The following is a 23138-nucleotide window of genomic DNA, read 5'->3' on the forward strand; positions in this document are numbered from 1 at the left end:
CCTTCTGCAGGGATCATCACTTATATCTCCTTCTGGACATCCTATTAGGACACACTGGGTTAGAGCCCTCTCGCGTGACTCCCAGTTAGCGCTGAGCCATCCAGACAGGACGCTGCAACTTCTCAATATTCCTGCAGCAACGTCCTGCAGAGAGAGACCTATAAATACCATTGCGCCACTGGCCCGTTCAGTCTTCTCAGGGGAACAGAAACGCAGACAGTGTCTTAGTATTTTAAATGAAGCCCCGTCACCTCTGATTCAGCAGCCACCTGCCCTCTGACGCAGAGTCCATCTGGCTGCGAGACGGGAATCAATATGAACTCCCCGCAGCTATAATCACACTATTGACACTTCACCGCTTCCCCCCGTCTTCTTACATTCAAGACCACTCAATGGAGAGTGTTTATAAGGCATGGCAAATAAAACAGGGCTGATTGCAGGGAGGCCAGGAATAGTAACCACGTGTGTTTAGGCTGGTGAACAGTGCTGCTTCACTTATTAAACAGCTAGCTTTGTTGCACTTGATTCCACACAGAAAGACTCCGGCCAGATGGGGGAATCAAACCAGGACCTTCTTGCTGTGAGGCAATAGTGCTAACCACCGTTTTTATGCTAATAATTTTCATGTGGATTCAAATCCAGGTTGGCACCTTTCTGTGTGGAGTTGTTGGAGTGTGTTCTCTCCGGTTACTCTGGCTTCATCCCACAGTCCAAAGACGTGCATGTTGGGTAATTTGGTTAGTCTAAACTGACCATAGGTGTGACTGAATGTGTTAGACCTATGTGTGTACCCCCAGCTTTTGTCATATGACAGCTGGGATAGACTCCAGCACCTTCTCATGTCTGGATAAGTGAAAGAAAGGTGGATGGACTGATTTGGAGGGCATAAGATTTTACAATGTGAAAGTATTTAAAGATTCCAACACAAGAACGCTATTAAAAAAAAGCATAATAGTAGAAGAAAGTGTTTTAATCAAGCTAAATACTTAGTTTATCCACTTTAACTCATAAGGGCTTAAACCACAGAAGAAAACAGTTTTTGGGGACCCGCTTACAGCAGCTATGTAGACTCCCTTCGCCCAAACCTTTCCAATACTGGTGTTTAGGTGTTTCTGTCTGAACTGTGTTAAACTCTAGCATTCATTCACCAGTCAGCTAAGCCAAAGTACTATAGTTAATGAATGGCAGGACTTATATTAATGTCAAAGAAGACAAAGAGTTCTTACATGTGCATTATGAGATATGAATACTACATCCACACAGTTTCTGTTGCGTCCAAACTCAACAGTAAATTTCTCCAGTTAATCTCACCAGAAAATGAAAGTATTTTCACATCATCAGCTCTAGTCTCCGCCATGCTGGAGGGGAGAAGATAAAATTAAAATACAAAACTGTGGCGTTTAGATTAAAACAGTGAGCCTCATTATACCGATCCCCTCCACAGCATGTTTCGCCTTGCTGAGCACGGCCAATGAGATCAAGATGCGTGTGTGTGTATGCATGCACAGAGGATAAAAAAAAAAGACATAATTTCTGCTGAGTGTGTGAACATGATATTGGGAACAATTCTGCCACAAATAAAATGAGTGACTCAGCAGACATCGGGCTGAGAGCGACGAGGGCGCGAGAGGAGACGTGAGGTGAGGTGAGGATGAAGGGCGAAGTGAGCCGCGGCTGACAAACGATCGATACGAGCGCCGAGGACGATCCAGATTTTATCTGTTACAGATTACAGTTTCATGTGTTCAGTGACTGAAAAAGCCCAGCATGAAATACAAATGACAAATACTTAAATGCACATTTATGATAGAATTATGGTTTAATCATGAGTTATTGATTAGATAAGAAAATTTACATTATTTAAACTTTCAAATTTCCCAATATTCTTATCAGTGCAGTGCTCGTGCCATCATTCTTCATCCAAGTACTACTATGAGTAATAAACACACACACTTAATGATTATATGAAGATATAAAAGAAAAAAGGCACATTTTTGTTAGCTCTCTTTGCCAATATTAAACCAAAAATGGTCAGTTTGAGCAATTGAGCACAAAGCTGGTTAAACACACATTTATATTCATTGACAAAAATGACAGCTTATGAGACGTGTGATGTGACGGGCCCAGCCATTCATCACAATGGATGCGGTCGCAGTGGCAGTAAGTGAGGTCTCAGATAAACTGAGATTTACCGACGCTCGGCCGCCTGCCAGGCAGAGTCACCTTCCCAGCGCCAGAGCTGACTGACAACAAAAACCTTCTGCTAAACTGTGCAGCTGATCTACAAAGTCAAAATATGTTTAATGCTTAATCCCTTGCACTTGATCCCTCTGGTCATAATGGATTTGATGCGATCCCTTTCTATAATGCGACTCAAATCCAAGTACCAGGAGACACATTTTCACAGGCTGAACTCGTGGCATGTGCAAATATTATATTCCAAAGTTCAGTGAAAACAAATATGAGGCTTCTGCACTTTTAGATGCACTGATTTTTTATGGACTGTGAGTCCTCACCAAACTGCAAAAAACTATTTTTTTCCCCATTTTGACCGCTGATTCACGTAACTCTGACTGACAAAGCCTCACAGTTGCATCTAATAGCCGTCAGACTGCACTTTTACACACAGCGATGACTGGATTTATCCGTGTTTTAATGTCCATAAAGGCACTGGTATTATTTTAGGACTGACTTAAAAACCAAATACGAACATTTCCTTTGCTTTCTTTGTTTCCTACACACAGTCCTGTCACATCAATATGTGAATGTAAACAAGTAATAGTTAGTTGCCATGTTATTTGAATATTTTTCACAGCAAAGGCTTCGACTTGACGTTGCAGGAAAAAGCAGCTGAAACTGTTTGTTTGAAATTGTGTTTCATGATTATGGGTTAATTGTTTTCACTAAGTTTTCCAATAAGACCTGCAGGAAAGACTACCTCAAGAGGGAGAGGGTGCACAACACACATGTAGCCTTCTGGTTTACTTTTGCAAGTCTCACATATTCTGAGTGCAGCCAGTGATCCTAAAATAGATATATTTATGGTGTCAGCATGACTTAAACAGATCTTTGTTGATGGAAACATCTGATGACACGCCAAATCTAAGCAGCGTCGCCTGAGTGACACGTGGCTGCTCTCACCTGCTAGTGTGGGAGTGTAAATGAAAAGCAAGAAGCTTTGTGTCCGTCGCACACAGGAAAGGTACACAGTGTGCTCCCACAGTGAGCCAGCCTACACCGCCCCCCTGGAACCGGCTCACACTGTGAATGTTATCGGTCACATGGGTGCTGTCCCTGCCCTGTCAGGCTAAAACATCTGCTGTGAAAAAGGAGGTTAGCAACATGCACAATCAAAAGCCTAAAATTAGTGTATTTTGAAAATATTCAGTAAATCTTTTTTTTTTTTTTAATTAAGATGCACTTGTGGGGTTTTCTGTTAACATAAGAAACATTTTCTTGACTACTTGGCTCCACCTGCTGGTTATATTGCTTCATATGGCCGACAGGACCTCTAGTTGTCATGTAATTAGTCTCCTTATCAAGTTTTTCAGTGAGTAATCAGTAACTTTTAATGGAAGTAGCAAATCTAACTTTTGTTTCTGGTCAAACTGAAATGTATCAAATCATCACATTTAAATTCCCATCACTAACATTTTGATAGGATAGTGTGAGACCCAGGAACGCTCTACTGCTCCTCTTCGTTCTTGAGGATCCAGACCTCATTCCTGCGGTTGGTCAGTTTGAAAGGGCTGTCGTACCCGGCTACGTAGTACGGTTTCTCCACGTATTGGACTCCATCCCTCTTCAGACTTTCCATAAGTTTCAGCAGCTCTTCACGCTTCATGTTATCATTGGAGAAACCACCGTATGTCCTGGAGGAATAGACAAAAGATTGATTTATTGATTTCTTTCTTTCTTTCTTTCTTTTAAAGAAAAAAAAAACTAAACCACTCATGGCTGATCACTGTATTTGTTTTGGACTTTCACAAAATAAACAATCCAAAGTCTAACCTGCCGGCTCTGTTTGTACCCTACCTGACATACACCGTCAACTCCTTCCTGTGCTCTATAAACACCTCGGGCTCGTTGGGCTCGGGTGGAGTGGCCTGATGCTCCTCTGGGATGTAGAAGGATACGGTGAACTGAGATTCGCACGCAGGGCCGGCCCCGGGTTTCACGTGGCACGTCACGGGGGCCGTCATCTCCACTTTGGCCTCTATAGAACCAGCAAGAAAGGAGGTTCTTTTGTTGAAAAAAAAAAAAAAAAAAGAGTAGCTGCACATGCCAAACATCATGATGATGATAATAGGGCTGAAATATAACCAGCTTGTGCAAGATTTACAGATGTTAAATTTCCTAAACAAACTATCAGTCGCCAGCTGGTGAATCGAAACTTTGGTGCATGGTGACAGCTGTACAGATGGTTGGGCTGTAACCACGATGTGCGCCAGATGAATGGGATTAAACGCCATGTTTACAGATCACAATCTCCTTATGCTGCTGACCTCAGGAGCCAGCAACACAAACAATATATATTCTCATAAATATTGCTACAAACTGCTGAGCAAGGCAAAAGTAAGAGAGGAGGAACTGTTGCAAAGTGCTGAGCAGGAACGAAAGTGCACTTTCTCTGAATTTTCCATCCATTGATTCCTTGGAACCCCAGTTCTCTGTAAATTAATTGTGCAACATTAAAATACTGCCATTGTGACGTGTAGGTTTTGTAACCGATGTGCCACAGCGCCACAAAATAAAAGCCTTAAACAACTCGCACAGCCTCAGCAACACAGGCTCAGCTTACCTTGCGTGAAGGTAATAGCAGTAACATGAAACTCACTGTTTTTATTGTTGCCTTGGATGTAGTTGAAGAGTCTACGGAAGCCAGTAGACAAGGCTGCTTCCAGCTGCATCCCGCTCACAGAGGTGCTCACCCACTTAGTGGGCTGGTAGGTGCGGATTTCATAATCCTGTCCCTGCCACACACAGCCACACAGTGAAGATGAAAATTGGTTATTATTGAGCAATTAAAAAAATTCAATATTTTGTATACAAAATGCCTCAAAACTGTGATAAATACAATCACATTTTTTCTTCAAATGTGTGTTACAACAAAAATATGACTCATTTAGCCACAAATCTAGAAAATTGGGGTTGTGTGAAAACAATTGCTGTGTGAAAATTTCACATAAAACATAACCCAATGATCTGCAAAACTCATAAAAGTATATTCTATTCACAATAGAAGAGAAAAAATATATCAAATGCTTAAACCAAGAAAATATAAAACTTTTAAGAAAAATATTGGCTAATTTTGAATTTGATGGCTGCAACATGTTTCAAGGTGGTGTTGGTGGTGTTAAAAAGTAACATCTGGAGGAAGATTTTGCACTAATTAGGTTAACTGTCAGCACATCAGTAACATGACACAGTATAAAAAGGACATCTCAGACTTTAAATATCTCATCATCTACAATATATAATATCAAAAAAATCTCGGAATCTGGAGAAATCTCCATGCGCATGAGAAAAGGCCCCCAAATCAATTCTGGATTCAGACATTTCTTTTGTCTGCCCCCTCCTGTAGTTCCACCCCTGCTGTATATACAGGTTTTAGAACAAGACATACAGCTTAATCAACATATACAGCTGGCATCCAGATGACGTCTTTCTCAAAGAAGGCCTTTTATATTTATGCTTAGCGACATACTCCATCTATTACAATAGCACAGCTTCATAACAGGAGAGTCTGGGTGTGGAACTGACCTGCCTGCAGTTCACACATTTCACCACTTGAAAATATTTAGCTCGTTATGAAATTAATAATGCAACAAAAAAAGGGCTGTTAATCAGTTAAAAATCTTATATCAGACAAGACTTTCTCGAATTGGTCTTTATTCTTGTTTATATTTAGCACAAACATTTGGATGATCTACTGGATAAATCACAAGAACTAAAAATTCAAAAAGTGGAAATATGCATAACGCAGTGCACACACGACACAGGGGTTAATAGTTTAACCAAGTTTACTGTGGTTTCTTCTGCTGTCAACAGAACATCAAGCACTCATTTAATGCACATCACCCTGTTGTCCCGTGACAGTGGGGACAAACTCAGACCAAAGGTCCAATATTCTGTTTTATGAGCTAAACTGCAGAGCACTTACCTTTTTCTCCTCTGCAGTGAATTTCGGATTCTGCAGACCAGTTGAGAACAACACTTGTCCCACAGCTTTCAGCATGACTGATGATCCAAACCTCCTTTTCCAAGGACAAGACAGAGGCAAACTCAGCTTTCCAGCCGCTGCAAAGTTACACAATGATGTAAAACCGCGCATCTTAGGTTATTCAACAACTCTCTACAAATGCAATCGCTTTTCTTTTCTTTTTTTCTTATTTCGGTGTATGTGTAGCTTTTTATCAAAACACAGCAAAATTATTTTGACAGTAAAATAACAATAATAATACATAAAGATAGAAAAAGACATAATTACCAGTCAACTCGAGTGTTTGGTAACCGATGTCTGGGCGAGCAAGGTGTGTGCTGTGACGAGCGCTTGTTTTCGTAACATCTCTTCCTGTTACATAAACGCGCATTTTGATTGGCGGACTCGTCTCGTCACAATAGGACACGCCCCCGAGTAAATACAAGCCTTCTCCTGGAAAGCTCAACTTCAGCCTGAATTTAAACCGGTTTGGTATGAATGTGTACACCCTTTCGTACCAAAAAGTGATTTCCGATGTGTGTTTGTGTGTTATTTAATGTCTAATGTCTTTGCTTATATTAGTATACAGGCTGTAGTCAACAGGCTTTATAAAAGGGGTTATATGTAAAATAAAGAAACGACCTGTTTTGAAAGTATCTCTGTCCTTATTATTATACATACTGTGCTCTACATTGTAATCAGCTCAGTCCTTTCTAGCCACTTACAACGTTTTTATAGAACTATGTTTTATTTGTTGCAATTTCTGCTTAACATCATTTAGACTTTTTATCATGACAAATCAATTATATATGAAGTCATTTACAGCAATTCTTCTACTAGAAATATATATATATTTAAACCAGTTACTGAAACTTTGCATCTGTTTATTTCTTTCATAACTCATAAGAGTTTTCCTGTATACGTTTATTCCAGTACAGGTTTTATATCCAGTTTTATCTTTATTTCAGTTAACAGCAACAATTTTCACGTCTACTTTTAGTCATCTATAATAACCTTCTACTCTAATTGGTTGGGATTTATTATTCTGATGTAAGATAATGAAATGATAACGTGTTTGAAAATTCCAGTGAAATAGGATTTTATTGTGTTCAAAGTTGAAGGTAAAAGAGTAACGCTCACTGAGTAAAACACAATGTTTCTCTTGTGTAATGTGTAAAAAGCAGCAGAACTGCGAGGACAATTTGCTGTTAATAGAAGTGACTCTCAATCTTATGAGTTGCCAGTGAAACTGAAAGGATTCAGAAAGTTAATGTGGAATAAATGACCCAGAGGATCAGATCTTTTATTATTAGGATGGCACATCCAGAGATACCAGCGGACGTGCCATAGTGGAGGAATCTATGGATAGACCTGATAGGCTGAACATCAACCCAGCAGGTCCATTGTGCAAGGAGGAACAGGAGGAGCATTGCTGGAGGCCTGCACAATGACGTCCAGCAGGCTACTCACCTGTGTGTTACTGACCAAACCATCAGAAACAGACTAAACAAGGAGCAGCATGAGTTTCTGACATTCTTTAGTGGGGCCAGTGCTCACAGACCACCACGTATATGTGTGGACGACCTGTGCAACCTGAATAGGCTGCAGGTAATACCCCAGTAGTCATCAGGAGAAGGCAAGTTCTGTGGCAACCACCTGCAAAACCACTGCTTTTCCTTGAGGGTTGACTTCCACTTGTTAATGCCTGTACTCACACAGCAGGTGAAATGGATTCATAATGGTTCATTCTTCCAGAATGCACAGATTAGTATCCCCAAAGCTTTATTTCTTTTATACTGGGCTCAAATTGGGTTTTACTGAATCTACAATAACAAATTCCCACAGTCCGACCACATTTCTAAAGCTGTGTGCGAAACAGCTAAGCTACAACATGTTGTGTGCACTTGTGTAATTTGGTTGGTATATAAGCATGCCCATTGCCTTCTAACAGCTTAATCCAGCCTTTACTCTGACTACTGTCTCCACCCAATATCACCAGGCAGTTGAACATATATTGTGGGAACAGCGTCTCCCATTTATTTACTTATTAATATTTACATCAAAGAGATTGAAAGCTAAATTTACACCAGAAAAATAACTCATTTGCAGCATTAAAAAAACAAAAACAAAAACCAGACACACAACTAGAAGATATGGAGGCACAATTTTAAAGAGCAGGTGGGGTACAAACAACCTAAAAACTAAAGGGGACACTTCCCAAACTTCACTCCCACAGTCTAGATGACAGAGAAGTGTGGAAAGGAGAGAGCTGCTCCATCTCTGAATGCACGTTGAAATGACTGTGAGAACGACTTAAAGGGTGATTTACATGCTACACAGTTTTTCAAGGGAAAGCACCGCGACACTGTTAGTGTAAAGATGAGGCAAACAGACTCTTGTGTTTTCTTTAGAAGACCAGTCATGCTTCCAGCAGTGAGAAGAAAGAATAATTACAGATGTGGATTCATAGTTTAACCTTGTGACCCTATCTATCACTGCTAATGCAGTGTGCACAAAAACAAGAGTGGCATTGAGGAGGAACTGGAGAAACTGAATCTATAGGGCATAGCAAACACCTTTGTCTCCATGTTGTCCTATAAGGCAATGCTACTCATTACAATTCAAAATCAAAGGTTGAGTCAGAGGAAGTGGAAAAGACTGAAAAATAGACTGGTCTGTCAAACATCAGTTTTACGAGGACATGCCATTGCTAAAAACAGCAGCAAACAACTCCAACCTGATAACAAGATAACATGGAGGTACCTTCCAAAGGGTCATAAAGCAGTTTATTGATATTTAATGGGACAGTAAGCAACGGATTCATAAAAACAATCAGCTGTAAAGTCATTTTAATAACCGTCCTTTGATTGTTAAATGAAATGACGATTAGTGAACTGCATTGTACTCTTTGCCAAGGCTTCACAACCCAGCGCACTCTGCATACAGTCTGCAGCTGACGAAGCCCTGTGACTGGGAGTCTTTCAGGGCTGGTAATGCTGGTGTATGAAGTACAGCACGTCATCTTTGGACAGTTTCTCAGGGTCCACTCTGGTCTGAGAATCATGAACTATAACCCCATCCACCCAGGCCCAGAAGAGCCGCTCGGAGTGGCATACGCTGCAAGGAAAAGAATTTGTCAATATTTTCCATGAAATAGTGAAACAGCTTAAACGCTGTTTAACACGTTTCCTGTGTTCTATTGTGAATAAAATATGAGCTAATAAGTAGGGCTGTGCGATATGACCAAAATCTAATTTCCCGATAGAAGACATTTATCGTCCCGACGATATATATCACAAAAATTTTACATTTTCAGCTAATTCTGTGAATCTCGGGCAACTCGACTTGCGTGAAGTGTTTTCAGCTGGGCGTCGTGCACCTGGAGTCGAGTGTTACATAAGTTGAAACGGCCGCAATTTTCTTTGTGAGTATTTATTACACGGTGTGCTTCGGGGAAAAGCCTGTTCTAAGGTTTATTTTTTAGCACCTGACGGCTTTTTTTGGCCTCTCATCTGTCACGTGATTCAGTTTATTTTGAAAAATCTCAACAGGATCTTCAGCTTTATTGTGAAAGATTTATGTGGAAAATAAACAAGCGGGAGCCACACGATCACTGTTGCTAATGACAACGCATAAAAACAGTCGCTTGTCCGTCCGTAGTGTGGTTATTACTAAATGTGGTTACTAAATATAAGAGAAAGAGAGAACTTTAAGAAATTCTACAGTGACCATCAAAACAATAAAAAAAATATTGCCATAAACAGTTTATTTTGCGACACCACAAAACAAACGATAGCGTAAAATGAAACGATAGACGTTTTTATATCGTCATCCGATATATATCGTTATATCGAACAGCCCTACTTATGAGATCTTAAAATATTTACATTCAGTTATTATTTTTATTTTTATAAGCAGATGAACTTTTTCAGATGTGAATTTCTGGAATAAAGAGAGAAATTGAGAGGACGCTACACACTGGAAAGGAGCAGCAGAGTTCGGTGGCATTGCATAGGTCGACTCCTTGGTTGTTTTATTATAAAAGAACTTCATCTTGGAGTTTTTGCTGTACGCCATTGTCCACGGCTCTAAATGGTGAAGGAGAAAAGAAATCCCGCATTTATTTACTTACTAATAAATAAATAAATTTTGCTCGCAGCATTGTTTGCACTCGCAGTTAAAACAAATCACAACATACAGACCATTGACAGTCTTGATGATGTAGAGGCCCGTGGGAAGGAAGTGTCTGTCATCTCTTCCTGTGTAGGACAGACGCGGGACACCTCCTGAGCTCTTTGTCACTTTCATCTCTAGTCTGGGTGGGGAAGGAAATGACAAGTTTTTCTGACAAGCGCCATAAAAGGAGCCTTGATCTTGAAAAACAGGACAAATCTAAGAAGCTGCAGTAGTAAATATACACGGCAGCTACTCAGAGGGTTCTCTTCCCATACCTGACAAAGATTTTCTCCATTTCTTCCAGCCTGTAAACTTCCTTCACTCTGGAGGGAAAAAAAGATGATGCTTTGTAATCTTTGTAATTTACCAAACTGCATGTAAGATTTCTTTCACAATTTTGCTCAGTGTTCGATCACAACTACCACAGCAGTACTTGTAAGCATTATTTTTAAGTATTATACCCCATGTGAGATTGCATAAACTAATATTTAGTTAGTAAGAAAATAAAATTAAAAGAAAGCAGATGGGAGTACCTGATGGGGTTCATGTCTGGTCTGCTGGGTTTAGCCACCGCCTTCACAAACTTGTCAGCCATCTGGATCCTGGAAACATAACAAACATCATTTAGCAGATACAATGAAGATTATCTGAAACTATTAAAATATAAAAATGAATATACAGGGAATATTTTACTAGTCTTTTTAATGATTTTCTACTTTTTTCTCATACAAAGACCCATTTTTAAGTTGGATAAAAATGTCTCACCGCTGGTTGAAGTGCTGATCTCTTACATCAGTGCCGTTCAGTATTAGTGCATCCATTACATGAACTGCGTTGATTCTGCGCTGAGCTTTGCCCTGAGGACCGAAGGGAGAGTGTAACACAGCTCAGAAAGCATCCTACTCAGCTGCACGTAAACCGCAATGCAAGTCACGCATTCTGATTGAGGCTAGCTGTAAAAGGTCCTTAAAAAATGTTTAAACAGAAAATTGGAGTCCAAGAGGATCAGAATAATAAGTGATAAGAAAACCTGAGTCTGTCACAAAGTTTCAGTCCATTCTCTCACCTCGCCCTTTAGTTCTTGGACAATCTCTACACTTAGAAGTGTATCTCTTGGCAGCTCCAGCTTGAAATTCTCCATTTTCCTCCAGCGCACAGGCATTTTTCCATCCCAGGTGTAAATCTGAGACTTCTGCAAAAGTCATCGGAAACCAGGTTTGATCAAAGTTGCATAGAGAGTAAAGTCTCTGGGGTAGTTACAGTGTTCAATCAAAACAAAGAGCAAACACAACAGAATTTATGACACTGCTGGCTCTTTGTATGCTGACAAAACAGCTCAAATATGCACAATCTCTGAAGGTCTCATGGTCTCCGGCTTTAATAGAGATCCTTTCAAGTCCCCTTCAGGTTTTGAGCTGCAGTGAATCAAACTCGTTCTGGCACATCCATCAAACCCCGTCTCAATATGCGACATGACAGTTTCCTCCTCCATCCAACACATTAACTACCAGGAATTCACTGCTGACCTTTAGCCATGCCTTATTTTTAATAATAATATTACATGTTTCAGTCATTACTTCTGCCAACAAGGTTGTGTTTTTGGTAGTGTTTGTGCGAGTGTGTCATTCTTTCTGCCTGTAAACACAATAGCTCCAAAGGTTTTGAAGCAATGCTGATAAAACTGCAGGAGTGTAGAGTGGGGTCGTGTTAACAATGTATTAAAATTTAGCTTACATCCAGCAAGGTCTTCAAGGTCATCTTAACCCTTTATTGGAACTAACAAAAAGCCTTATGAGTTACAAACTATGATTCTTACAAGTGTTGTGTGTAGGGATGGGTATCGTTTAGGTTTTATCCGATACCAGTACCAAACCGGTACTTTTGAAACGGTGCCGGTGCTTAAACGGTGCTCGAACCGGTGCTTAAAGAATGGAGAACACAAAATTGGTCCAGAAACCTCTCATGTTCAGCTGTTTTTTTGTAAAAAGATAACAATGTTAGCCTTTTCTGCAGCTATAGGGCATATATGGTATCACTCTTGGCTGGAAGCAGTGCTTAATCAATGGAAAAAACACAAACTTTGTCCAAAAACCTCTCATGTTTAACTGTTTTCCAATTTTTCTTTGGTCATTTTAGCCTTTTTGGCCCAAGTGAAGGGAGTATCTGCCATCAAACAAGAAGACAGCCGCATTTAACTATGACGGTGTTTGCTAGTTCACCTTACATGCATTAATGTAATAACGTGGTTAGCCTACTCAACGTAAATTACACACGAACAACATTAAGCTACTCACGCAGAGAAGAACGGCTGCTGCTGCCATCATCATCCGTCATCATTTCTGCTACACTGGCAGGGCTAGTAGGGGCCAGGACTCTACTCTTCGGGTTTTTGGGGGATGTTGCTAACTCCGGGTCCGATAACAGGCACCACACCCGCAGTATATGTGCACGGTGTGAGGTCTCGCAGCAAGCTATCAAATACGGCGCATTTCTCAGCTTTTAAAAAAACGCTATGCGCCGCCAGGTGTTTCATCAGATTCGAGGAGTTACCTCCTTTGCACAGCATCACAGTATCAGCTTAAAGCACTTGTTGCAGGCTGCTGGGTTTGCATCTTTTGCTGTGAAGTACAGCCAGACTTTGACCGTTTCGCCTTGGGCATTTTTAATCTGTAGCTCTGCTCTAAAAGAACATACGTACCTGGGCCCGCCTACTACGCTTGCAAAGGTAAAATGATTGGCTAGAATCTAAAGTGTATCACATCTCAGGGAAAAAAAAGCACCGAAATAAAGCACCGAAATGTGCACTGCTTTTCGGTCTGGTTACTACCGTTTATGTCAGAACCGGTGCCATGATGGCACCGGAAACCGGTACCCATCCCTAGTTGTGTGTGTTGACAACATACAGAAAATACAAAACTATTCCCTTAGCACTAAATACAGCCCACAGATGGAGCTGCCTTGGTGGAGGTTTGAGGTCTTGGAGTGCTTCTTGTTATGTTTTGTTTTCCGTGTCACACAAAGCACAAGTTTAAGACCCACATTTTTTCATCCAACTCACCCCCAGCGCTAGAAGAAAGATCTGCTCTCCACCTCCCACAATGCACCTGTAGTCCAGGACATGGCGCAACTTTTCGAGTGTGGTGGAGTTGAGAGAAGTCGGCTTACACTGGAACGACTCCACGTCTGAGCTCTGATATGAAGCAGAAAAAGAGCAGAAAGTGAGACACATTCAGAAGTTTAATGAGCCTATTTATAACACTGTTTCATATGAAAAAATCATTTGTCTTTTAATTATTAATTAGTTTCTACCGTCTATATGTCAGAGCTCATTTATCAGCGCTGTACAGTACCCAGTAGGATTTGCTTTAAACCCAAATTTATTAACTGACCTTAATCAGCTCATAGAATTTTGACTTTGGGTCTGACGAAGTAGGAGCGACTCTGGCCTTGTCTGGGACCTAAAAATTGACATAAATAAACACAAAGTGTACATAAAAACTTGTATTCTTTTCTATTCATTCTTTCAAAATTCTCTTTCAGTTTGGTATGTATATCGGCTTCTGTACTCACTGCCCAGAGCTTCAAACACTCCTTCCTGATGTCAGCTTGCCTTGGCTCCGAGAGATTCCTAGGGACAGTGTAACCCAGTCAGTTTCCAGACAAAAACACCATGTCAAACACGTGGTTATAGAGCAGCAAAGATAAATGTTCAACAGTGTTCACTCACGAGTCTACAACAAAAGCGTGGATCTTAGCCAAGGCCTTGATCTGGACTGCACAAAGGCTGAAGAGACAATTAAACACCATCTTTGTCAGTCACTGTGTTTGATAAGCAGTGATTGAAGGCTTTGTGGATACTGAGTAGTTCTACCTCTCATTGGAGTTCACCATAAACTGGTAGAAGTCAGTGTCATCCTTGATGATATTCAGCGGAACCACCTCTGTAACGTCTCTGTCCGTGTTCCTCAGCTGGTTCAGCTTCAGGTTGACTCTGAACATGTATTCCCTGACTGCGTCTGAGCCGGGTTTCAGGCCACGGCACACAATGTACCTGTGGATGACAATGTGAGAAGAGATCTATAACCTCACATAAACCCCCTAATAAATCCTATATTGGATCTATAGATCATCCTACTTTCCCTGCAGCGAGCTGAGAGATTTAATCTGCAGCAGTTTAGACTTGCAGCACAATTTGCCATAGCGATCTATCCCTATAAGCCCATCTTGGTGAATGGGATGCCGCAAAAGCTCCTGAAGTGTAGCGTGTAGGTGGCAGAAAATGTAGCTATTTTACAAACACACTCTCATCGTATTCTCACATGTACAAAGACACATTATAACATGGGCTCACCTCTCAGAGTTTGCAGGCCTGCTGGTGACAGGTTTGAAGAGCGAGATCCTCTCGAAGCAGAGGTAGAGCAGGTACACCAAACCCACGCTGAAGGGAGTGAAGAGGTCAAAAGTCTTACAGACAAAATGGCCACCTAGAGGAGAGAAAGTGAGACTTACTGCACATGTTCACTGTACTGTGGCAGGTGGTTAAAGAGAAATTTTAGGAACACTAGTGAGTGTGTAAATTTACAAGCGTTTAAAGAGACATGCATACCCGTCCTGAGTGTAGAAATTGCAGTGAGGAATTGACAAAGCAGCAGCTGTTTGCTCAGGATCTCCTGGAGGTTCTCTTGGCCTTCTACGGAGAAGCCCTGGAAAAAAACAGAGACCATACTGAAGCTGATCCAAACATTAAGCCACAAGAACCCTTTGTGAAGTTTGTCCACCTTTATTTTATCCTCATATCCTACAAATATTACTCTTACCCCATCTGCCATGAGGAAATGAAGCCCTCTCCTCTCCGTGCTCTCCATGACAAAGTTTCGGAAGGCAGTCACATTTTCAGGCCGAGTGATGTCACCGTCACCATCCACACCTCCCTCACCTGGGATGCAGAGAGGTGACGATTTCACTGAATCATTCATCACTGGAAACACAAAGCCGTGTCTCTTGTCCCCTGGGTGTGACGTGCGGGTTTTGTAAACGTACCGTAATAAGGCTCGAACAGCTCGCTCGGTGCTGCATAAAAATCTTCCAGCTTGAAGTCGCAGGGTCCTTTCAGCGTCATGCCAAAGCCCTTGGCATGCCAGCGTCTTCTCCACAGCACATATTCTGAAAAGCCTCCAGGTCCTGCGCACACATCGCCAAAGTAAAGAAGCTCGCCCTCGCGGTCCTTCGTCAGAGGTCTCTGCATAATGAGACACAAGCTTTATGTTGCCATCTGTTTATATGGAACTTTGTGCTGTGATACAACAAAAAAAGTTCAGTATTAATTAGCTGACCCACTCACCCCTTGGGAATCCTTTGGGTTGGTGAACATATGGTCAAAACAGTAGTCCAAGTTGGCCATTTTCATAGCTGCTCTAAATACACAACGCACATAATACAGCTCGTCATTGTCTTTAAATGACTGTCAGGCCATAGAATACTGTGCAAAATTTAAAAAAAAATGTAAAAAGCAACCTAAATTAATACTCATAGCAGCAAACTACTATTAAAAAAGGAAATGACTTATATATTATTGACACTGGCTACTCATCCTGCCTGTGTTTTACTACCGAAAGACTGACCTGTTGAGAAAGATACCTCCTCTAATAGTCTCATAAGGGTTGGAGCGTGTCCGCGCTCTCCTCATCTCCTCGCCCTCCAGGTCATCAAATACTGACTAAACATCACAATATAAAAAATATGTAAACTTGTGTAATATATGACCTTTCCATCATTTTTTCCCAGTGTACACTTGCCACAATTTAAATACCTTGTGGGAATAAATTTAACAGAAGCAAATTCTTGATGTAACTCACTTTGCATCGTAGAAGAGTGTGCAAAAGATCTTCTGTGCAAAACTCAGTCTCATCCTCAATTTTAAGTTTTCTCTGTCCAGAGTGAAAATCAGGAATGATATAAATAGACTGCAAAAGCGATGCATGCATATCTGTGAGAATCTGAGTTTCTGGTTTTACCGGTCCCTGGATCATCCAGTCGCTAAGCTCATCAGCGTCTGGGATCTCTGTGGTGCATTCTGGGAACCAATCAACCTTCTCGACAGCACTGGGCTGTGCAGACAAACAGGAAAAGAGACAAAACAGAGATCAAGGGACAGTTGATTGATCATTCACATATATTATTTCAAACCTAAAGATTAAAAAACACAAATGCCAAAAAGGACTACTGCCTACCTCGGGTTCATCGCGCCAGTCAACATTAAGTTCTCCCTGGAAACCCTGCAGCGTGAGACCCAGACCTCTTCTCCCTCGCTGAGTAGAAGCCTCCACGATCTCCTTGCGTCCTTGGTTAAACTTACCCAAACCCTCGCCCTCTCTGAAGCCCATTTTGGCCTGAAAGTGTAAGAAGTAGCAAAAAACAAGTAAGTTAATAAAACGCAAACTTCTTTGCTGTTTGGAAATATTCTGAAATGTTTTTTTTTAAAAAAAATTTAAAATATAATACATAAAAACTGTCAAACACCTCAGCTTAGAGAGGGTTTTGCTACATTACCATGAGCTTCTGTGACACACTGTTGTACATAGCGAACTTGGAGGAGGCCTGCGAGGGGGCGTCATTGTCCTGGGTATCAAAGGATGATGATGATGATGATATGGAGGGCATCGAGAACCCGGGTCTTTGATCCTCCTGGTCACTAAGGGAGTCATTTTGACTAGAGTCTACACACACACACACACACACGCGCACGCACACACACACACACGAATTATCCATCAAATGTAACAATCTTAGACCATCTTACGCATCTATAAAATACATTTAAAAGTTAGAGCCTCATGTCCATTCCTGGTATACCACTGCACCTGGAAAGGACTCTCACTAGGTCAAAATTCTTCTTTGCAATGGCTGACCATATCTTCATTAATATACTTGTAAATGAGAACTGGCTCAATGGGGAGGAAGCACACTTATGATTAGCTCCTCTTACAGGAACAAATCATGCACTCATTTTTCCCATGTAGTTGATATTTTTATGAGATTTTGCTGGCTTGTTGAAACAGAATAATATAATTGAGTTGCTAGTGTGTTGAAAATGTAAATTTTCTAGACTTGCAATTTCCCCCTCCTCCTGCTGAAGACAACACCTCTGGGATCCTGGAGAGGCAGTCAGCTATGCAGTTCTGTTTTACACTCTTGTAGAGATTGTCAAAGGGGTTGCACAGCCAGGAAGCACCTTGTTATCTTGGAGGGGGTATCCCTCATGTTCTTCAGCGATTATAGTGCTTGGTTGCCATTCTAGAGGATGAACTTTCTTTCCAACAAGTCACACTTAAGTCCAATTCCCACTTTATGCCAAGGCGTTCATTCTGCATCCTCAAATACTTGCATGCATGCTTCCTGGTTCAACCTGCAGCAGAGCTTCTCCAAAGCCCAGGGCACAGGCATCAGCCTGAGCACTGAATATCTGCTGTAACTCTTCAGTAGGGGTCTGAAAGGGCTCTTCACACTCCACTCCACACAATCCACTGAACCCTACTGGCCTGGTTCTTCTTTGTCAAGTTATAGAGTGTAGAGAATCTAGGAAGGAACTTTCTATACCAACCCACAGGTCCAAGTATCACTTGACTTTAGATATGATGGCATCAACTTATCCCACTTGAGAAAAGGTAACTCCTTTACTGAGGACAGAACCAGCATTTCCTCCAAACTGGCCTCTGCACCTCTCCAGCCTTTCTTCATATGCTGCCCTTGAAATCCACGTTGTAGAATAGTATTAGCTTGCGTGTGTTATTGGTGTAGCTTCTCCAGAAGTGGACTGAGACTGAATATGACCCGAGCAAGACAACCCGTGGCAGAATTTGAGCATACGAGGTCTAACTGAACTAACACTGGTTTTCTAAAATTTCTGGAGCCTCTGATTACCTTCTTCTAGCCCTGGTGATGTTCCCACACAATGCAGTGTTACTCTGTTGGATTAGATTTAACAGAATAAGAACAGGATATGGAAACTGAGGAATTGCTGCTACTTTTGTAAGTCGTGGTAAATTATGTACTTCATGTGCCTGCAGAGTTATACAGTGGGCAAATCCAAACTACATCTATGTACACACACAGTGGGTACTGTCTTCTACATCCCACAGTTCTTTAGGAATGTATTTGGGATACAATGTCCCGTTTATCAGTATGTTTACTAAAAGTGACAAAGAGTGTAAAATATTACAGGATTTTAAACAGAGTATACCTTTGTGTGTGTGTGTGTTTTTTCTTTTACCAAGCAGAAGGGTTTAATACAGTTTACTACAGTTTGCTGAACCGCAACCTACCACAAACTTACCCCGTGTTGGTCTGAGCAGGCCAGCATAGCAGTTAACCCTTGGTCCCTTGTGACCAATCATGTAGGCATCAACCAGGTCAGCAGCCTCCTTAGCAGTCTTTGGGTTGTGTCTTTTGACCCAAGCCTTCACCTTTGGGAACAGCACTTTAAGATATTGCTCAAGGACCATCTTCTCCATAATGTCTTCTTTTGTGCAGGTGTCATAAGCCACCCACTTGCAAAACAAATGCTTCAGACGTGCATATAATTCTTGGGGGGATTCTTTAGAAGGTGTCTTGTAAGATCGGAACCTCTGGCGGTAAGTATTTCTGTTAATCTCATACTTTTTCAGGATAACAGTCTGCAGCAGGTAATAGTCTTTCGTGTATGCTGGGTCCATGGCCAGAACAGCGGTTAACGCCTTCCCTGTCAGCAGTGGAATTAGTCGGACAGCCCACTGTTGCCGTGGCCAGTTATAGACCTCTGCCAGTCTTTCAAAGGTGGAAAGGTAATGTTCAATGTTGTCAGACTCTTCTAACCTTTGTAACGTGGGTTCTCCGGCTGGAACTCGTGGTGGCTGACCAGCTCTGATGGCTTCAAGGTCCATTTGAAGCTGCATGACCTGACGCGACAGTACGCCCAGTTTCTCCTCCTGCTTGGCGGCCTTCTTTTCCTGTCTTTTATCTCTCTCCATTTGAATTTGTATGAATGTCTTAAACGCCTTGGCCAAAGAGGCCAGATTAGGCTCAGCAGACATACTGGAGCTAACTTCAAACTGAAAGTCGACTTCCCCAGAGTCTGCAGTGGCACTTTCCTCCACATAATCATCTGTATGCTGCTGCTGCGGCAGGGGCTTTTTAAGAGGCATCCTTAGTTTAGAATTTCAGACTACATATAAAATAAAGCTGGTTGGGCAGTTGAAGGCAGGAATGAATGAATGAATGGCCCATGTATAACCGAAAATCTCTAGTAGGTGCTACAGTTTTAACTATAGTAAGAAAAGCTCGGGTTTGTACCTAAATATAAGACTATTTTCTGTTGTTGTCTTTGTTTGTTCGTTTTAATTATCTACCTTGACGGGATAGTCTTGACTCGTCATCTGAACTGCTGTCATCACGATGCCTCTTTGTCCCATGAAGTGATGCAAAAGACACATCGGCTCGTCTCTTCATTACGGCTGAAAAAGAGCCAAGAAGACAACAGAAAAAAATAAGAATAACAGCATACAGATTATAAGTATTAAGTATAAGTATTACAAATATCACAAGTTTATGTCAACTACAATGCAAGGCACATGACGCAAACATGTATGAGATGGACTTATATTTTATGAACTCTTTAATAATGATTTAATTAAGTAACTAATGAATGGATTAAAAAACAAAACAAAGGTTATCATACAGCGAGAGCACAAAATACCAAAAATTTGGTCAAACAAGCCCTTACAGGACCTTACAAGACTAAATTAATATTTATACAGGACTGCAAAAAGTTTTAAGCCACATCCATTTATTCATATTTTGCTTCCGAACAGCCAGACTTTCTTTCCTTTATTTATTTCTAATTGTGGAAACTGGACACGAGGAGGACAAAAGAAGAAAAAGCAGACCTAAAAAACTATCTACAGCACATGACCTGACACGGGCCCTCAGAAATGCATCAAGCCCTTCAGTTGACCCATCTACTGTTCACTTAAGCCTCATTAAAAATGGTCTCAGTGGAAGGTTGGCTGTCAAGAAGCCATACTTGAGGATAAAATTTTTTTGTTTTGAACTGTCAATCAGTATGAAGTGAGGTCAGGAGAGAGGTACAACAGTGGGTGTCTACAGCCATCTGTAAGACATGGTGGAGACTTTGTCATGTTCAAAATTAATCTCCTGCCAGAGTCTGATCCACCACGCAATACCATCTCAAACACATCTGACTGACAACAGCTTCATTTATTTTTTTTAGCATGACAATGATCCCAAACGCAATGCCAATTCAGTAAAAGCACACACTAAAGCACTATGAGTCATGGATTGGCCTCCCCAAGGCCCAGACCTCAACACTGCTCAAGCAGTGTGTCTTGATAAAAAACAGAACAAAAGGCAGCCAACAACCAAAGAAGAGCTTTGGAATTTCCTTCAAAAAAGTCCTGGAGAACTACTCCTGAAGGCTATTTAAAGAAACTAGTGTGAACTAGAGTTCAAAAGCTATGTTGAGAGTAAAGGTGATCATATTAATTATTCATTTTTAAGCTTTCTTGAATTTTACAAACTATCTCTTTGCCTTTTAAACTGTATTTCCATTTATGTTCGCAGATGTTTTATCCCATTTTTCTAGCAAAATATAAAGAAATGAGAGACGGCTCAAGACTAGTGGCTCAGTAATTCTCAGTGATTTCACTACAAAATTAAGAATCTATATCTATATCCAAGTTTATCACTTTGATATAGAATAAGTGGATTATTTCATTATCACTTTAATTAAAATATTAAATAATCATCCTCGACAATTTTTGTATTATGGTTGAGATGTCACTTTAGGCTGTCAAAACAATTTTTAAAAAGCTGAGGGCAGAAACAAACTTTTGCTGTAACCCTTAAATGTTTTATAAAATATGAATGCTCAATATGAAGACAACAAAAAGAGCACAAATCCGGTTTTTTTCAGTAGTAATAAGGCGCAAAGTTAGTGTTGTGTATTTCCTGTTATGATAGCCGATATAAGGCACAGCTAACCATCAATTAAGAATATAATAAGCAGGTCAAATTATTTAGTTACATTGAAAATGAGCATAAACAGAACAGAGTTAACGTTACAGGAAACCCGAGGATTACCTGTTAGCCTGCGTTACCAGGACTGGACATAAAACGTTAAATCTTCAAAGGTGAGGAAAAAAAAACTTCAAATATGACCCGTTATCTACTGCTTTCGCTGCAGGTGTCTTGCAGACTGACCCATGTCGATTTAAAAAGTATATTTGGTCAGCTAACGTGAACAGACTAGGCAGATCTACTGGGTGTTTTCGGTGAGTTCAGCTGAAACGAAACTGCGCAGCCACAGCAGCTTTGGTCGTTAGCTAGCTCCGTTAGCCGGCTCGTTTTTACCAGCTCGGAGGGAAAACTTCACTCCTCTGTTGTAACACAGCATCGACAGAACGTAACATCCGTATATGCTTCGGGCTCTCCCAGTTACAGTTTATTTATATGGAGAATTTGTAGTGACTATACGGTTTCGAAGTTTACATTAGCCCGCGTTGTTTTTGGAGCCTTCGTGGGTCCTTCTTTACCTGAGGACGCGCAATAATGATGCGTAAAGACGTCTTCTTCGTCTTCTTCTTCTTCTTCTTCTACTTCAACTTCTGGGGCAGACAGACTAGACTGGAGTGTTGCTGCCCTCTCCTGTTTGTTTTTTGTTTTAAATTTTATTTCTTTTAACAATTAAACATATTTTAAAGACTTTCTGACAAATAATCTGAGTATGTTAGCAAAAAAAATGCTCATAAATGTGAACATATACAGATCAAGCCCCACATCAGTGGATGGAGGAATGATTATTATTATTATTATTTTTTTAGATCTCAGTGCTATATGATAGACAAAAAATGCCCTGAATTATTTTCTTAATGAACTTACATATGCTTCTTTTGTAATTGAAAAAGGCCTGTTTTTTGCATATTGTATTTGTGTTTGTTAAATAAAACTATTTAAAAAAAACCACACACACACACACACACACACACATTTTGACGCTTCCTCGTCTGCTCTCATTTATTGGCCATGTATCACTGTTTCTCAGGAGCCACTCTCACGCTTGCTAGGCACTTGTTTACCCAGTTCAACCCACTCCTAAGCCCATAATGTCCAATAATCTTTATGTACTTCTCAGGTTCTCAGGTACCCACCTAAAACCACACAACTTTCCTGAGTAACAGATTATTGATAGACTTTATATGGATTTCTCTTACAGTGGTTCAGTCTGCTGCAGAATCATATGACTCGCTTGTTTGCCTGCTCACACTAAGGTCAACATCCTGGCTTTAGGCAGCTTGAAGTCGCATTCAAGGAATCTGTATTTATCCGTGCCTAATAATAGTGAAGGCAAATTTACATAAAACTTCAAATGCATTGTTTTTGAGTGATTAAGTGATTAGAGGCTCCTTTAATCACACTTGCATGTCTATAAGATTGAGCTAATCTGTTCCTGGCATGTGACTCAAGACATCCTGAGCTGTTCTCCCTTCAAGACAAATATTAGACTTTTCCTGGTGGCACTTTGTAATCATTTGCAAAAAAACAAGTATCTTGTATACTTTCCTGTGAGAAAGAAAGGCACTCAGGAACAAGTGAGCATAACCTTTGTGGCTCCAGACAGTCTGCACATGGAGTGAAAATAATTTTTCTTCCACAGCTTAAATTTATATTCCCTTTGGTGTACTTTCAAAATCCGAGCTCTGAGCAAAGC

The 23138-nt window shown here is 40.8% G+C and overlaps 2 protein-coding genes across 5 annotated transcripts; both read right to left on the reverse strand.

The window, feature by feature from the left end:
• Nucleotides 1-1800: 1800 nt before the first annotated feature.
• On the reverse strand, nt 1801-6567 carry hebp2 (heme binding protein 2). Of its 2 annotated transcripts, none has more exons than XM_063496181.1 (5): nt 6491-6567; nt 6164-6300; nt 4838-4973; nt 4036-4216; nt 1801-3872 (listed from the first exon to the last, which is right to left on the reverse strand). In XM_063496181.1, the coding sequence occupies exons 2-5, from the start codon at nt 6236-6238 to the stop codon at nt 3686-3688; spliced, it is 579 nt and encodes a 192-aa protein (XP_063352251.1). In that variant the 5' UTR covers nt 6239-6300; nt 6491-6567; the 3' UTR covers nt 1801-3685. The 2 variants fall into 2 exon arrangements, with proteins under 2 accessions (XP_063352251.1, XP_063352253.1); XM_063496183.1 differs by having other exon boundaries at nt 6164-6257; nt 6491-6549.
• Nucleotides 6568-8212: 1645 nt separating this feature from the next.
• On the reverse strand, nt 8213-22026 carry cmtr1 (cap methyltransferase 1). 3 transcript variants are annotated; one of them, XM_063495788.1, is made up of 24 exons: nt 21964-22026; nt 19762-19866; nt 16928-17094; nt 16609-16767; nt 16393-16485; nt 16234-16305; nt 16000-16094; nt 15720-15792; nt 15419-15617; nt 15196-15314; nt 14985-15081; nt 14730-14862; nt 14250-14429; nt 14106-14162; nt 13949-14006; nt 13768-13836; nt 13437-13568; nt 11445-11570; nt 11144-11235; nt 10912-10980; nt 10654-10701; nt 10405-10517; nt 10182-10290; nt 8213-9319 (listed from the first exon to the last, which is right to left on the reverse strand). In XM_063495788.1, the coding sequence occupies exons 2-24, from the start codon at nt 19859-19861 to the stop codon at nt 9184-9186; spliced, it is 2496 nt and encodes an 831-aa protein (XP_063351858.1). In that variant the 5' UTR covers nt 19862-19866; nt 21964-22026; the 3' UTR covers nt 8213-9183. The 3 variants fall into 3 exon arrangements, with proteins under 3 accessions (XP_063351858.1, XP_063351857.1, XP_063351856.1); XM_063495787.1 differs by lacking the exon at nt 21964-22026 and adding an exon at nt 21512-21957; XM_063495786.1 differs by lacking the exons at nt 19762-19866; nt 21964-22026 and adding an exon at nt 18711-19695.
• Nucleotides 22027-23138: the final 1112 nt, after the last annotated feature.

Source organism: Pelmatolapia mariae, linkage group LG15, assembly GCF_036321145.2.
Source record: "Pelmatolapia mariae isolate MD_Pm_ZW linkage group LG15, Pm_UMD_F_2, whole genome shotgun sequence".
In the NCBI taxonomy this organism is placed as follows: Eukaryota; Metazoa; Chordata; class Actinopteri; order Cichliformes; family Cichlidae; genus Pelmatolapia; species Pelmatolapia mariae.

Excerpts from the sequence above, each read along its gene's own strand:
- cmtr1 (XM_063495786.1), bottom strand. The coding sequence starts at position 19,557 with ATGCCTCTTAAAAAGCCCCTGCCGCAGCAGCAGCATACAGATGATTAT. Across the intron at positions 17,095-18,710 it reads CCTGCTCAGACCAACACGGG|ACTCTAGTCAAAATGACTCC; the intron begins GTAAGTTTGTGG and ends GTGTGTGTGTAG. Across the intron at positions 11,571-13,436 it reads TCTTTCTTCTAGCGCTGGGG|AAGTCTCAGATTTACACCTG; the intron begins GTGAGTTGGATG and ends TGACTTTTGCAG.
- hebp2 (XM_063496181.1), bottom strand. The coding sequence starts at position 6,238 with ATGCTGAAAGCTGTGGGACAAGTGTTGTTCTCAACTGGTCTGCAGAAT. Across the intron at positions 4,974-6,163 it reads TCACTGCAGAGGAGAAAAAG|GGACAGGATTATGAAATCCG; the intron begins GTAAGTGCTCTG and ends TGTGTGTGGCAG. Across the intron at positions 3,873-4,035 it reads GAGTTGACGGTGTATGTCAG|GACATACGGTGGTTTCTCCA; the intron begins GTAGGGTACAAA and ends CTATTCCTCCAG.